This window comes from Miscanthus floridulus, chromosome 11 (assembly GCF_019320115.1).
Source record: "Miscanthus floridulus cultivar M001 chromosome 11, ASM1932011v1, whole genome shotgun sequence".
In the NCBI taxonomy this organism is placed as follows: Eukaryota; Viridiplantae; Streptophyta; class Magnoliopsida; order Poales; family Poaceae; genus Miscanthus; species Miscanthus floridulus.
In genome coordinates, this window is record NC_089590.1 from 61,785,597 (window position 1) to 61,802,140 (window position 16,544).

At 44.1% G+C, this 16,544-nt stretch overlaps 1 protein-coding gene and 1 pseudogene across 1 annotated transcript; one reads left to right on the forward strand and one right to left on the reverse strand.

Moving 5' to 3' along the window:
* LOC136494503 (pentatricopeptide repeat-containing protein At5g66500, mitochondrial-like) lies at window positions 1-1,841 on the reverse strand. The gene has a single exon (XM_066490663.1). It carries the CDS (start codon window positions 1,615-1,617, stop codon window positions 241-243), a length of 1,377 nt encoding a protein of 458 aa, XP_066346760.1. The 5' UTR covers window positions 1,618-1,841; the 3' UTR covers window positions 1-240.
* Window positions 1,842-11,483: 9,642 nt separating this feature from the next.
* LOC136490929 (receptor-like serine/threonine-protein kinase ALE2) lies at window positions 11,484-16,428 on the forward strand (annotated as a pseudogene).
* Window positions 16,429-16,544: the final 116 nt, after the last annotated feature.

Below are 16,544 nucleotides of genomic sequence, written 5' to 3' on the forward strand. Positions count from 1 at the left end.
GTTACACAAGTAATCATATGGAAACACAAGTAAGCTAGATGAAGCTGCATCATTTGGCATTAATAAAGCATATATATACCAACAACTTTCAATGTTTTTATCTGTCAAAACAAAAGTGAACTATGGTGACGAAATCAAAATCAGCACTAAAATTCTTGCTATACCAGTTGTGGTGTGTACTTCGGGTAAGGGTCTGTTTGGTATCCCAAACCAACCTTTGCCACGCTGTGGCAAATGTTTTTAGCCAAAAGAGACATGACTGCTAGCTGCTTCTTTCCTGAGACCCTTGTCCACTATAAGCCTCCGCGATTCAATTGATTCAGACCATTGTCTCATAGCAGCATGAAAATTTGATATCAACACTTGAATCCCAGGATTTCGTGGGTCAACCTCCAGCATGCGCACAGCCACCTTCTTTCCTCTTACAGCATCCATGTTTGCTCTGCAGGCATTCAGCATCGCGACACAGACGGCACTGGAAGACTTATTTCGACTTGCAGTTAGACTACAATATAGATTCCAAGCCTCGTCAATACGGCCTGTACGTCCTAGCATGTCTATTAGACATGCGTAGTGCTCTGGTTGTGGATCAATCCCGTACTTGCTCTTCATCAAATGCAGCATGGACTGAGCTTCATCCACCAGGCCAGAGTGTCCGCAGGCTGACAGAACCGCCAGAAATGTGATAGCATTTGGCAAGACCATTGGTGCAGCTTTCTCCATTAGCTTAAACAAATCCAAAGAATCCACACCATGTCCATGGCGACCGTAAGCGTCAATCATACTTGACCAGGAGACCACATTTCTGGTAGCCATCCGGTCGAATACCATACCTGCAGCCGTTGCCCTCCCACATTTTGCATACATGTCAATAAGCGCATTGCATATAATGGTGTCAGAATCAAACCCACCACGGAGAGCCTTGCAATGCACCTGCATACCATAAGCCAAGTTGGCTGTCGCTGCGCAGGCCGTGAGAGCAGAGGTCAGCGAGGTCCCATTGAGCTCTGTCTGCCGCCTCAGCATCGAGAAGGCGTCGCTGAACCAGCCGTTCTCCACACAACCTGAGAGAAGAGCATTGTGCAGGGCGGCATCCTTTGGGCACTTCGTGAGCACAAACACCCTGATGGCGTCCTCGACGAGACCACAGCTCATGTAGAGATCGACGAGCGCGGTGGCCATTATGACGTCGGCGTCGGCGTGGCACGAGACGACGCCCCGCGCGTGGAGCTGGCGGCCGGGGCGGGCGGCACGCGAAGCGGTGCACGCCTTGAGTAGGGTGCAGAGCGTGGCGGCCGTGGGCGGGAGCCCGGAGGCGGCCATGCCCCGGAAGGCCGCGGCGGCCGCCCCGGGGCGCGCGTGGCAGACGAGGCAGGCGAGAAGCGCGTTCCACGCGACGGCGTCCCGCGCGGGCATTTCGTCGAACAGGCGGGACGCGGCGCTCGGGAGTCCGGCGTTCGCGTAGGCGGTGAGGAGGGCGGTGGCAGCGATCGGGACGGGGCTGGAGAGCGAGCAGGACTTGAGTAGGGCGGCGTGGGCGGCAGCGGAGAGGGAGGGGTGGGAGGAGAGGAGGCGGAGCAGGGTGGGCACCGGAGACGGCCGCGGAGCACGCGCCATCTCGTCGAGCGAAGCGAACAAGAGTCTCCTCCGGCGTCTTGCCGTGGTGAAGCCTCGGTTTTTACGCCCCACGCTCTCTCTCCCGCGCTCGCCCCTTCTCGTCCGTCTCCCCTCAGCTGCCTCCGCTCCGCTTGACCGGCCTCCACGCCGTCCCCCAGCCCCCGGCCCTCCCTGTATCACCCGGCCACGCCCCGCTCCGCTCCGCCATGTCGCCGCTCCGCGCCTCCGCCCGATACCCCCAGCCCCGCCGCTCCTCGTCGCCTGAGCCCAAGTGCGGCAGTGGGCTGGGCCTATACCGGTTGGCAATGTAATGTTGGTATTGTAATATATTTTTCTAATTTAAAATATACTAGTTATGCACTATTAGAGACTAACAAATATGCCCGAGCATTACAACAGGATATACTATATGTTATATGGTCTAAGGTCCATAATTAACTAGCTATCTTGTTGCATTTAATTCGACTTCGTAGTTTACCTACATTTCAACTAATTATGTATATTCAAAATACACAAACACTGTTTTCAAAGGAGAAAATATAGATATAGATAAAAAAAAATGTAGACTAGAACTTGATAAGTTTATTACAATTGTATAGTGACTTAGAATATCTATTATACTAATTATGTTTAAAAATAATAAAAATGTGAAAAATTAATATAGTACTTTTTATTACTTATATGTGCTAAATAATACTATCTACTCCTACTATCCAAAAATAAGTATATTTTTAGGTATGACCTAGATACTTGGTTATCTGGGTACATAAGTACGAATGCATTTATTTTGAAATGAAAGGAGTAGTGCTTATGTTTTTTTATTGCCTCAATGTTTGAATACAAGTTGTAATATGTACCTATATAGCTATATTTATATCTACTAAAACACGGTTGAGAGATATTACAGTTGTAGTCCATTCGTGCGTGGGAGAGGTGAGACGAGCGAACCTCGAACTCACGACCGGCCGCTCCTCCACCGGAGCACTTTGCCGTCCGACTGTCCGAGCTATGGCTCGTCCCTGCAATACTTATGAGTTATGTCTTCCGTGTGATAGTATGATGAGAGACTAGTGATAGATATACTCCCAAGTTGGTATCACATTGTGGGTGCCCTAATGCTCAAAAAAGACATCACTAGCTAGTCCTCCATACGAGAGTTATGTCTTCTTAACGGTTGATATTTGTTGTGGTAAGTTGCACAATGGTAGGAGCATAAATGCCTCACACTGTCACACACATGACATTGCGTTACTGCCTAAGACCATCATAAGCATGCATCTCGACGGCAACGGCCTAATCAAGCAGGCTATCAAAAAGTGAAGACCTACCGTGCCGTGCCGGGTTCGGTGGTCGCGTTTTTTTTTTTATAATTTTTTTTTATAACTGTGGTTGCAGTTGAAGTACTCTCAGGGGTTGGTTAATGCCTATAATGCCAAAATGTTTCATCTACCTTGGCGATAGTGTTTATGATTTCCGAAAAAAGACCGATGCATTCATGCATTGGACCCAGCCGGCCGATGGCTGCTAACTGACTGGGAGGGAGTAGTTTTCATGGAGCAGTATGTACGTGCATAACAAAAGTTTCAGAGCTCAGGTTCCTAATGGGCTGATCCTGATCCTGAGGGGCAATTTGGCGGTGCTTCTCAGAAGAATTCACAAATTTTGGTGAAATCTAAAAAAAACTTTTCTATTTACACAACGAGCTAAAAAAAACCCACACTCTACCAGAATTACTTCAAAATCATTTTCACCCTGCAACCTCCACCATAATCAGTCAGTCTATCATTGAATTAAGGAACCGGAGCTAAGAAACAGCAGAGAGTGAGGACTGTTCACAAGTTTCTCTCATTGCATCATGTCACCCCTTTGCCCTTTGGAAGCGTGTTTTCCAGGAGTGCAATGGGATTTTCCTTATGAGATGACAGATGAGTGCAATAGAATTTACGCTATGGTGTGAGGACTGTTGCGTCCCGAACGGGCCGGGACTAAACAATCGCACGTGAAACGCGTCAACTCAGATCGATCGCACCCATCGGCAACATGCATGGTGGTAGAGCAGAGCACTACTGCGCAGACCGCGTACCCTTTTTCCCCCGTCGCAACAACCGCCCGACCCGACGACTCCATAGGCGCCATCGAGTTTTGTCACCGGCGCAAGCCAAGCATATAGCATGTAACTCCTGACCATTCACCAGTGCACACGGCAGTCGTACGACTCGTACCCCACCCCACTCGCGTTTAGTTTATTCTACCGACGGCGGCGTATCACCTACAACTAAAAAAACAAAAGTAAAATAATTTTTTAGTGCGACTTTTTTTAGTCGCTCCTCTCTTCTCGTCGTGTGATACCCCACGCGATAGAAAAATAAACTGTCATCCCTGCGATCCCCGCTCGCTTTAAAAGAAACAAATCGATCACCTAAGGCCACATGCATGGAAGGAAACAATAATCATGCACGAAAGAAAACAATCATGCGGTGCCCCTCTCTCACTCGGTCAGATATCTTTTATCTCCACGTAAACCGGATCGTCGATCGACGCCAGACCAACATCGACGCGCCCCTCCTGTCCTTCTCGTGGTGCGCTCTCGCGAATCCACGCCACCCCGCAGAAGATGCCGGACACCACAACGCCCCGCCGCCGCCGCACACCAGGCACTCGTCGGCTGGACGCCACGACGCTAATCTAGCCCTCAGACGCCGCAGGAACGCCCCCTCCTCGTCCAACAGCCATGCCGTCGACGCCGACCGCCGTCGGACGACTGCGAAGAGGCCCTTGACGATGCCGCGCTAACAGAAGGCGATTGCAACTACTTTTATCAGGTGCCGTTTATGATTTCATCTTATTCTAGATGATAACTTTTTTTCCTTCAATTTCCTTACTCAGCCAATGATTTCATGATAATCATGAGAAACACTAGTATAAGATGACCGCTGCATATTTGAGATTATGCAAATTTTATTTAATCATGTTCCTATGTGAACGAGGTGCTATTAGAACCTGCTCATATGACTGCATCCTATCTCTCCCTATCCTCACCGTTGCTATTAAGATCTCCTCCGGCGCCGTCCTCCTCTGCGATGCCCTCTCCACCGGGGCGAGGTCCATAGGATCCAGCGGCAACAAGGTTGCGGGAGTCACGTGGTAGCGAGATCCATCAGCAAGGGTTCTGGTGTATTATTTGATTTATTTCTCGATACACTGCTACGAGGGACTGTACTAAGTCGTGCGTTGCTGCAGATGGCTCCGGATGTATTCTTGTTCGATCCTGCTGGACAAGAAGGCCTGAGTGACGACAACTCAGGCGACGGAATTGGTCTGCCATCGTGGAAGTTTAGGATCGACGCCAACTTGCTTGACGTAAGTGTAGCCGCCATTGCCCTTTTGTTTCAATTCTCAGACTAATAGTTGTTTGTTAGAGTTCAGCAAATTCAGTTCAGTTGTGCAATAAATTTAGTTTTCACTATCATCAGTCATCAGATATTCATAATTTGAATCTGAATATAAATAGTATTAGGAGTCTGTATACTTAAAACAGTGTGCAATACATTTTTGTTCAGCATTGATACTCGTCAATCAAGGACTCCATAGCTAGTGGCGGTTGCGGAATAAGTGGCGGCACCAGCTCAGGTGCTCCCCGCGGATGCTAGGGTGAGCTGGATGGGCCGGAGAATCTGTATGTCAAGATGTCCATGCGCAGGGTCTCCGACAGCCAACTGTTTTTTACTATTATTGAATTGCATAAACTGTTTTTTTTTTTGCCAAGAAAATGAAGTTAAGATAATTAGTTGATTGGGATTATCATTTACTCTTTTTTCAAATAGTGGTCTTCGTTTCAGAGCCCTTCATGCAGTTTAATAATGGCCGGGGAGCTAGGCTTGGGAGAATTTACTCTTAATTGGATTGCGAGCTAGGGATGTAGCACTTCAATGGGTGTCTTGGTTGAGTTCTACAATTGCCAAAAATTGATGATGCTGATAAGATTGATAATCATGTAACTCTGCAGTACCTTTCTTTTTTTCAAAAAAGAGGGCAAATGCTACTTATGGTCGAATCCATGTTCTTTTTGTTGTTTTGATTTGATGCCCATAGCCCACATGTTAACTTTCAGATGTGTTTGTAAAGAATCAAAAGAAGTTGGCCTAATATCAATCTTTCTTGTCGTCTTTTTCATTCTTTATATTTATATAAATTCTCATCAACAAGTACATGGCTAGGTAATGGTCGTAATGCTGCATCCTTTAGCCAGTGTGCCCCCTTGAGATCTACTGACTGCTAGCTTATGCATATTGTCTTTTATTTGCAGGGTAGAGAGCTATACAGGAAACATTCAACGGTTTATTTCCAAGCTATATCGGAGACTTTAATTCATGTCTTTTATTTGCATCGAAGAAAACTCATCCGAGGATGAGATTGTTGGCCTGACAGAAATGTTCAAAACACGATATAAATTTTTAAAATACTATTGTTCTTTAAAGAATCTTACATCTTATACATTCTCTTCCTTGCCTGGAGGTATATATTATTCAGATTTCCTTTGCTACTTGATCTGTGCAGTTCTTTTTCCTCTTAGAAAAGAAATCATTGAACTTTATACTTGAGACACAATTGATCAGGCCTCATCAATGAAAGCCTTTCAACCAACAATAATTGATCCAGTAGAGGCACCTAAACCTTTAGTTACGCATACTGCAGTTTAAGTTTCTAACACGAGATAGAGAGGGAGGGAGGAGAGAACATAGTGCTATGCAAAGTGAAGTATAGCAAAACTAAATCGTCAGCTTCACACAAGAAAATTAGAGCATGTTGATGAAACTTAAGCAACATTTGTGGCACTAAGAGTGGACACATCTAGATATGAGTTGTAATATGCATTTTCTATCATATTTGTAGTTTTCTGAAGGGTAGACCTTCAAAACTTTTTACAGCTAATAAGCAGGGCTGGAGCTAGAACAGTAGTGGTAGTTGAAAAGTTTGGAACATCACATGTCCTAATAGTCATAGATGATTGGACTAAATATGCTTGTTTGAGAATAAAAAAAACATAATCTCTAAGTTGTGAATTTTTTGTCTATTGGTGTAGTCTGTAGATAGTCTTTCCAAGCGACATGGGAAGAGATCTTCATTGATATGCACCAATCCAAGAGCATAGTGTGAGATTTTTATGGAGTAATTCAACAGAATTCAACACAAGATTTTACAATTTGTTAGTTTCAATAGGATAATTGTTTTTGTGTGTGTGTAAATGTTGCAGCTCCTTTCAAATTATGATGCAGTGGCTTCTGGTGCACCTTAGCTTGTTGAAGAATTTGTGTGGGAGAAAGCTGAAGCAATTGCAGTTAAGCCAAAAATATGTCTCAATAGCATGTAGAATACCAAATTTACTTTTCCTGCACAATTATCGTCGACGTGCCAGGTTACCAGTTGTGCTACAAGGTCACTACCACTACCGGAAACAGTCGCTTTGCCGTGTGCCACAGGTACTCGGCAAAGCCAAAAAAACACTCGACAAAGGATTTGCTGAGTGTAACACTCGATAAACAGCACACGACATCTACAGTGCTGGTAAACGGCTCTTTGCCGAGAGCTGAAACTGACACTCGATGAAAAAAAGTAACGTGACGGAGTGGAAATGATCACGACGCGTTTGCCGAGGTCAAATCTCCGACACTCGGCAAACCTTCTGCATTATGATCCTCGGATACCAAGGTAATGAATTTTGATTATGGATCGAATGCTGTTAACTAGATTTTGTATATGCTTGGTAAAAGAACTGTTGGGGCAGTACAAAAGGCACAATCCAAATTATTCCATGGATTAACTAAACTTTAGTTAAATTTTTAGCAGATGCAGAGATAGTAAAATGAGAGTTTTTGTCTAATATTTTGTGGCTCTCTGCTGTCACTTAGAAAAAAAATTATGTTGTCTCATAGGACAAAAATATATTCTATGATAAAAAACTATGCATGTGCATGTTCAATACTTAGGTGTACTACTTGATGGAGTTAACATGTCAGTTACAACAGTTCATATGGTGTCCATAATTTAGAGGGTATTAAATTTAGGCTGAATGCATAGTAAGCCACCTAGCTTTATTCTTACAACTTCTGCCTTTTTATGTGTTAGTCTTTGCCAATAGTATAATTTGTTCGCAAAGCCAAAGCAAGACAATTGGTAAAGATCAAGCAAGACGACTCAACAAGGTTGGCCCTTTAATTTTAGTGTTTCCAGCATGCAGACCTGAAATTAAAAAGTGGCTGCTTCTTTAGAACATCAGTGGTGCTAAATAAAAAATTTACAGGTTATACATGGTGAGACTAGTGAACCTTCTGCAATTTTCTAAACGAATATTCCCACCATTAGTATATAGGTCCATTCCTCTACGTTTCTTCGTGCTCCTATTATCATATAATATGAAAGTATTGTTGTGTTCATCATGACTTTCAGTTGACTACTCCCATTAGCATATGCTTCTTCTGCTCCAAAATATAAGTCGTTATGGGATACGTGCAGGTCAAACTTTCTCAACTTTGACTAGGTTTGTAAAAAATACGTGCAACATTTATATCTCAAAATAAGTTTATTATGAAAATATATTCAATGGTCTATGTAATGACACTAATTATGTATTATAAAAATTAATATTCTTTTATATATAATTGGTCGAAGTTAAAAAAAAGTTAACTTCTCGGGAAGCGAGAATGAATTCTATTTTGGGACATGGGGAGTATATGAAAGCAGTGTTGAAAATATTTTAACAATTAAGTTCGTCTCTGTCTGATTGGTAAGCTTAGACATCATAATGGCATCAAAAATTTCGACTCTCATGAACATCCTCATGGATCAGTGCAAAGCATCCCAATCCTACAACATACATAAATGGCAACCTTAAAGTTATGATATTTTCAAAGGGTGGACAATAAAGACCATCTTAGACGTTCTGGCATTAGAGTATATACGTGCAGACACATATGCATGGTGGTGCAAGTGAGCAGCCAGCAGAATTCGAGAGTTAGGGGGTGTTTGGATCCCAGGACTAAACTTTAGTCCTTGTCATATTGAATTTTTAGATATCAATTAGGAGGACTAAATATGAGCTAATTATAAAACTAATTATATAAGTTGTGGCCAATTCGCTTGCCAGCGCCGTGTACAGAATGGTATGGAGATGTGGTGGAACTTATTCGTGGATTTGTTGGCGCACGAAAGAAATGGATATCGAAAATCTCTTACTGCCGATATAAAACATGATCTTAGCCGCATCACGGAAAGATCTACACAGTAGAGTTTGTGAGCCTACGACGCCATGCTCTCCGTGACTGTGTAAATTTCACGAACTTAGCTTTTTAGATTAAATGTCACTTTAACGTCGGCCATATACTTTTACAGTATTGTTATCTTATTATGCGATCCGTACATTTTTAGTATAAAAGTTTAGTTGTCGCTTAGAAACGCACGGACACGCTAACTAGTAGAACAAAAAAAAAAAGCAAGCAAAAAAAGGAGCAGACATGAAAGCCTGCCTTGTAAGGTTGACTTGCATTGGCTAGCTACTAGCTAACTAACCGGCCGGGCCATCGACGTTCCACCAGGATACATGGTCTTGTTCGGCTTACCCTATATTCGGCTTGTTCAGCTTTTTTTTTAGTCGGAACAATATTTTTCTTTCACAACAATTCAGTCGAAACGGTATTTTTTAGCTAGTTTCAGCCAAACTTCAGACCAGCGAACGAGACCATTATATTGAGTTTTTTACGGTTTCTTTCTTTCATTTCAGGAGCGGCGACGACGACGACGGGAGAGGCATAGGAATACGATCTTCAATTCTTCATGTATGTAGGCTTCTGGACCATAGGAGTATGCATCAATGTGTTAGCCAGCATGCATACTACTGTCGCAGTCTATCACATGCATGCACGGACGACAGCATGGTGGTCGTACCGTACAGCAATTGGGGATTCTCACCTCCAAGCATGCAGGTCCACCGTGTTCTTGGACATGGTGATCATCACGATTTTGTTGGGTCATTAGGCTCTATACCTATGCCAACGAGAGGGAGCAAGTTCTTTGAGTGCAAGGGATATTTCAAAGTTATCCAACAATTCCAGTTGGCAACGAGACCCATCGTTGGTGGAGAGTAGTTTTCTTTTGCTTGGTTTTCGGTTCTTAAAGAGTTGGAGCTCTCTTCTGTTTACTTGCTTAAATCGTTTTCATGGCTTAGTTTGGCGGCCTGTGCGCCGTAGTAGTTTGGTTTTTTCTTTCGTCTTCAGTAGTTGGGAGTTTTCATACTCCTAGTTGTCATAATGTGTTTTATTTTCTTTTATTTATCTAATAAAAATACGGTAAAGCTTTTACCGCCTTTCTAAAAAATTATATCACAAGGTCCAAGACACAAACTCTTTTGCAATGATGTACCACTACGTTGTCTTCCTAAATGACAAAAAAAAACTATCATGAACACGCGTATCTTATGCTTTCTTTTCGACGCCGGGCATTGTTATTACTTACATTTTGGTGCAACTAAAAGTTTGTGAGCTTTATGTTCTTAGGCCTTGTTTAGTTCATCCCCAAAATTTACACCATATCCCATCGAACGTTTGGACACATGCATGTAGTATTAAATATAAACTAAAAAAATAACTAATTGTATAAATTACGACTACTTTTGCGAGACGAATCTTTTAAGCCTAATTAGTCCATGATTTGACAATAAAGTGCTATAGTAACATATGCGCTAATGACAAATTAATTAGGCTTAATAAATTCGTCTCACGGTTTATTGACGTATTCTTTAATTTATTTTTTATTAGTATCTAAACATCTCATACGACATCCCATATGATATTTAACGTGACACCCCAAATGTTACATCCTACCACTAAACAAGGCCTTACGCGGACTTAGACTGGATGGGGTGGGCCTAGGCCTTTATGCTCTTCCTTTAAGTTCACTCTTCTGAAGTCTAGCGCGGCGTTGTCTGGCTGGCATCAAAGACTAGGCCAGTCCCGCACGCCCGCACGGGCAGCACCGATAGCTTTAGCCTCCCGTGAAAATTGTTGGTTTGCTCTAGGCCCACACTAGCTCGAGCAACGCCATGACCTAAGCTATAGTAGACAGGTAGACTACTCCCTCCCGTCGGATTAATCATGGAAATCAACTAGTTTTAAATTTCCGTTTTTCAAGAAATCAACTAGTTTTAAATTTAACTAAAATTTACTACATAAAAAAATTAAAACATTTGTAAATCTATTTGGAGATATAATTATGGATACTAGTTTTTATAAATTTAGTCAAACTTATAAAAGTTTGATTTAGTTGAAACATATAACAGTAAATTTTCTTTTTCGGAATGGAGTAGTACTACTAAATTAGAATATCTATATAGTAATATAACACTATATTTGTAATTGTCATATTGTTTCCGGGAAAAATGGCAGACTTGGAACATAGAAGGCATTTGTTGCCTAGTCAGTACCTGGATTCTACTAAATGTAATCTGTTTATTTATGATACGGGTTTTACCTTTTTTCACTAAAAAGACAGAGGTTTATGAGAATATGATTCAAAACCTAACAAATTTACCTAGAATTCGATTTTCTGGCTAAGAGCGTACTAGTAAATCACATAAGATAATTCCAAAAGTAGGACAAACAATGTTTCAAAACATAAAAAAGTACCAAAAGAGTTCAGAAGCTTGAGAGAATAGAAGAAACCACTGACCGGTCTGCACCCTGGACAGAAAAAAATATTAAAAAAACAAGACACGCTTGGAAGGAAAACGAAAACCTTCAGAGGCCTCCTCGCTCGTCTCGGTGTATCCCCCATCCGCCAATTAATGCTCCTTCGGGACCAGCGCCTCACTTCAATGCGAAGAACCAAAAAGGACTCGCAGTCTGGACTCTGGAGAAGGGAAGAAAGAAAGAAAGAAAGAAAGAGCAGCAGCGCAGCGGGAAGCAGAGCGCAAGAAGGAGGCGGACTTGCTCGGCTGGGATCCCCCGCCAGGGGTCCACATGGCGGCGGCGCCTTGAGCGGTTGAGCCGGGCCCTCCCACCAGCGACGCCGGCGGCCGCGACGTCTCGAGATGCCGCCGCGGGAAGCGGCGCTACTCCTCCTCGTGCTCTGGGGTGCGTCCTTGAGATTTTTCCTCGTTTCCTCCCCATGCTTCGCGTTTTCTCGCGTTCGGGTTGCAATGCCGGGGAGAATTCTAGCGCGGATTGCGTTCTTGCGGTGGGATCGCCGGGGAGGAGCGGCGGGCATGGCGTGCGTGGCAAGTTCCACTGGTCGTGTGGGGGGGCAGAAGATGGTTAGAGGTTTCGGCTTTTCCTCCATGGAGCTGTTGCTCTCGTGATTCGTCCGAGCGCATCTGAATCATGCCTCAGGCTTTGGCATGTGGAAGTTGGAATTCCTTCTGAAAAATCTGCACTTCGATTTTTTTCGGCTTTGGCGCGCGGTGATTCCTGGCATGCTTTTCCGCGTGCCTGAGTGGCCGAGTAGGAGTTGCTGGGTTGTTAAAACAGCGTGCGGTAGATACGACAGGAGATATGATGCCATGATGGTAGCATTTTCTGTCTCATATCGAGCTCGAAATTTTTAGGCTTTGGCAGTTCGTTCAAGTGCTTGGTGAGGGTTTTGGGCTCATTTTGTGCTGTCTTTTTCTTGCTAGAGCTGTCAATTGTCATCAAACTCTGCGTTGCCTGACTGGATACAGACTGTACAGTTCCAAATGCAGAGAAGGAAACCCAACAATATTCAGTGCATTAAAGACATTTTCGTCAATGTAGCGCTCGCTCTTTATTTCTGAGTTCTGATGCTTGTATGCATTGTTTCTTGTTTGAATATCCAAAGCAGTGCAACTCGGAACATCAAGCTCTACAACTACATGTCTTGCATCATACTTATTCGGATTCTGGAGTAGAACCCATCAGCATCGCTTTCCTGCCCTAGCCCCTGGCCCAGCCCCTTCTCCTCAACCTCAAGGTAAGTACAAAAACCCTTGAGATTTGTACACATGAATAGTATAGGTGTAGCAAGCAGATATAATTCTCAGTTTCTCACCATGACCGAAAATACATTTTTCAATGTGTACCTTTCCACTTTAGCTATTTGTTCTATTTAGCATTCTTCATACAAATCATTGTTCCTTTTGATACTCAGGCCCCAGTATTGCTCACCCAGTGCATAGGCATCACAGAAGAAGGCATCATGCTTCCCCACCACCTTCATCGTTTTCGCCAGTAAGACAAGGTTTGTTTACTTTCTCAACTGTCCAATAGAAATGACAAATCTTATTGTTAGTATGAAGAAATCAACAATACTAAGACCTTTTCATGCCTGAATTTTGACAGATTGCAGCAGAACAACTTGTTCTGCTCCACTTACGTCGACTCCAATTGGTTCACCCTGTGGTTGTGTATATCCTATGCAAATTCAGCTTGATCTTGGCGTGGCACCGTATCAATTATTTCCCAGATTCGATGAGTTAGAAATTGAGGTTGCAGCAGGTACATTCCTGAAACAGAGTCAAGTTCGGATAATGGGTGCTGGGAGTAGTCTTCAAGATCCTGAAAAAACAACAGTAACCATCAATTTGGTGCCATTAGGCCAGAAATTTGATAGGACTTCAGCCTTACTGATTAGCAACAGATTTTTGCAAAAGAAGGTTCCAATAAACTCATCCGTTTTTGGTGACTATGTTGCTACATATGTTCATTATCCAGGTGAATAGATGTTGATGTATTCACTTCACTAGCCTTCTGTAGTGATTTTTGTTGTTTTGTTTATCTAATCCTTGTTCTTTTCTTTATCTAACCATACACATATCGCAGGCCTTCCTTCTTTAGTACCTATTCCTGGATCCTTGGGTCCAGTAAGCAGTAACGAGGACCCTTTTAGTGCAAATATACACAATAGAAGCCATCACAAGATTAACTCTAAAATGGTTGCCATAATTGCTCTGTCAGCTGTGGTTTTTGTTTTGACGTGCTTGGCCATTGGCATCGTTTGGAGATTCAATGGACTAAAACATTCTCATGCTACGGGCCCTATTTCAAGTTCTTCCATCACTAGAAAAGGAGGTAATTTTCGTGACAATTGGCACATTATACTATACTTCTGGTATATTGCACTATAGTCATTTGCATTTGGATTGATTAAGATGCAATTATATGGTATCCCTTGACCTTGTTAGACAGGGGTACTTTCTACTCCTGTACCCTGAATTAGAATATGAGTCAGGTGATGCACACTCCTGTGTTCCTGCCTCCCGTTGCCAGGAACTCACCTGGTCCTTGATGGTTCTTGACTTTGGTTTTTAAATTTCTTGTTGCTTCATTTCTGTTCCTCTATCTGGTCCAATGGAGGCGCTATCAATACTTTGGTTTGTCATGTATCGAAGTATGTCGTGATATACAATGATCTTGTTACTATTTACACATCAAGTAGTTTGTAATAAGTGGTATGATTCTACCCTGTGTAGATGAAGCCGGATGTTTATCCATTATCTAAAAAAAATTACACATCAAAAGACCAGCAGGCACAGAGCACTGACTTGAACACTAAGGGCACTACTTATGATCTTGATTTAATTCATGAACAACAATGCATAAAGAAGCATAGAACACCCTAATGGAATATAATCTCCCCTTAATTTTTGTAATAGAATTTATTTTTCTGTTTCAGCTATGAGGTCATCGTTCTCTGGTACAAGCAGCTCGGCAGCATCATTTGCTTCAACAATAGGAACCTGCCCATCCACCGTAAAGACATTTACAATAACTGAGCTTGAGAAGGCCACAGAAAACTTCAGCTTCAGCAAAATAATAGGTGAAGGGGGTTATGGACGTGTTTATCGCTGTGTAATTGAAGATGGCGTTGAGGTTGCTGTCAAATTGCTCACAAGGAAACATCACAACAGAGATCGCGAGTTCATTGCAGAGGTTGAGATGCTAAGTCGTTTACATCACCGCAATCTTGTCAAGCTGATTGGTATATGCATTGAACGGAGCACGAGGTGCTTGGTATTTGAGCTTGTTCCAAACGGAAGTGTTGAATCTCATCTACATGGTATTTGAGCATGCTAATTTTCATAGCATCTTAACAGTACTTACACAATTTAAGAAACTTGAACATAACTGTTTTTTGTAGGCATGTAATAATCACTTATTCCTGCACTTCTATTTTGATATTCCAGGTTCAGATAAAATATATGGCTCGATTGATTTTGACACTAGAATGAAAATAGCCCTCGGCGCAGCAAGGGGACTAGCCTATCTGCATGAGGACGCCAACCCTCATGTCATTCACCGGGATTTCAAGGCTAGCAATGTTCTATTGGAAAACGATTTCACACCCAAGGTTGCTGATTTTGGGCTGGCAAAGGAAGCATCAGACGGGATGGATCATATTTCTACTCAGGTCATGGGGACTTTCGGGTAAGACCTCTACTAGTGTTAATCAACAAGTGCCATCATACAACTCTTGTATGCCCTTTTGATGATGGCGAGCGTATTACTCTTGATATAGATTGCTTGAACAATTTAAACAATTAATGTAGTGCTATATTATGGATCATTTGATTCATTTTTCTCCATGCTCTGCAGGTACGTTGCCCCAGAGTATGCGATGACAGGGCATCTGCTTGTCAAGAGCGACGTCTACAGCTACGGTGTGGTGCTCCTCGAGCTGCTGTCAGGCCGAAAACCCGTGGACATGGACACAGCCACCGGGGTCCGAGAACCTGGTCACCTGGGCGCGCCCGCTCCTCACCACCCGGGAAGGACTGCAGCGGCTGGTGGACCCGTCGCTCCCGGCCGGTTACGACTTCGAGAAGCTGGCCAAGGCGGCGGCCATCGCGTCCATGTGCGTGCACGTCGAGGCGTCGCACCGGCCGTTCATGGGCGAGGTCGTGCAGGCGCTGAAGCTGATCCACAGTGACCCTGATTGGCGCTTTCCAGCTGCACAAATAGAGTAAAAGTGGTGGTTAAAATAAGCTGGTCTGATACCGCTTGTGCTTTTTAGTACAAATAGAAGCTGTGGGAATAAGCGTGGCCAGAATAAGCTGCTGAAAAGCGTAGTGTTTGACTGTTGATTTCAGCTTATTTTGGCCATAAGCAACTTATAAGTTGTACCAAACTGGCCGAGTGGCGGGGGGGCGGTGACGAGACCTGCAGCGGCTAGTTCGCGGGTGGCGCGACCGAGGAGTCCCCGTGGAACGACGTCAGCAGGAGCTCGTGGAACGACGACCCACCGGCCACCCCGGGCCCTGCGCTCCCCCTGGGATACGGCTCGGACCCTGCCGGCGCCGACGAGCGGAGGCCACGGTCGGCGTCGAACGCGGTGCTGGACAAGATCGAGTCCTTGGCGATGTACGACTGGTCCGGCCCCCTGCGCACCAAGGGGAGGCACAGCTTCTACAGGCTGAGGGGGAGCATGAGCGAGCACGGTCGCCCCTCGGACGACGGCAGCGTCGAAGGTTTACTTGATGTAGCCGGCTAGCCGACGGCCCGGCGACCGTCCGCAGCAGATTGCCGCGGCAGGCATGCCTCGCGTTTCTTGTCTCGGTCTAGAATTGTATAGCTGCTGCAGTTGACGAGATTTTGGTGCCGGTTGCGAAGAACACATCGTTCTGGACATCTGACGTATTATTCGTCTATTCGATGAATTTTGGCCCAGAGGTGTTAAATTCTCAGATTTTTTAACATATATATATAGGACGAGCGAAAAATCGAGGTTGTCAGAATTGCGATCCTATACTGCTGACAAACACAGACAATTGCCGTGAGCACTACCATTCTGATTAGCTTAGACAACTAACGAAATGACACGATCGCCCAGTGCTAACTGGGCCCAATTGACAGCGCAGTGGGGCCCTCAAGCAGACACCGAGTCCTCGAGCAGGCCAGCGCAATCGTCGCGCGCCTTCTCTCTTC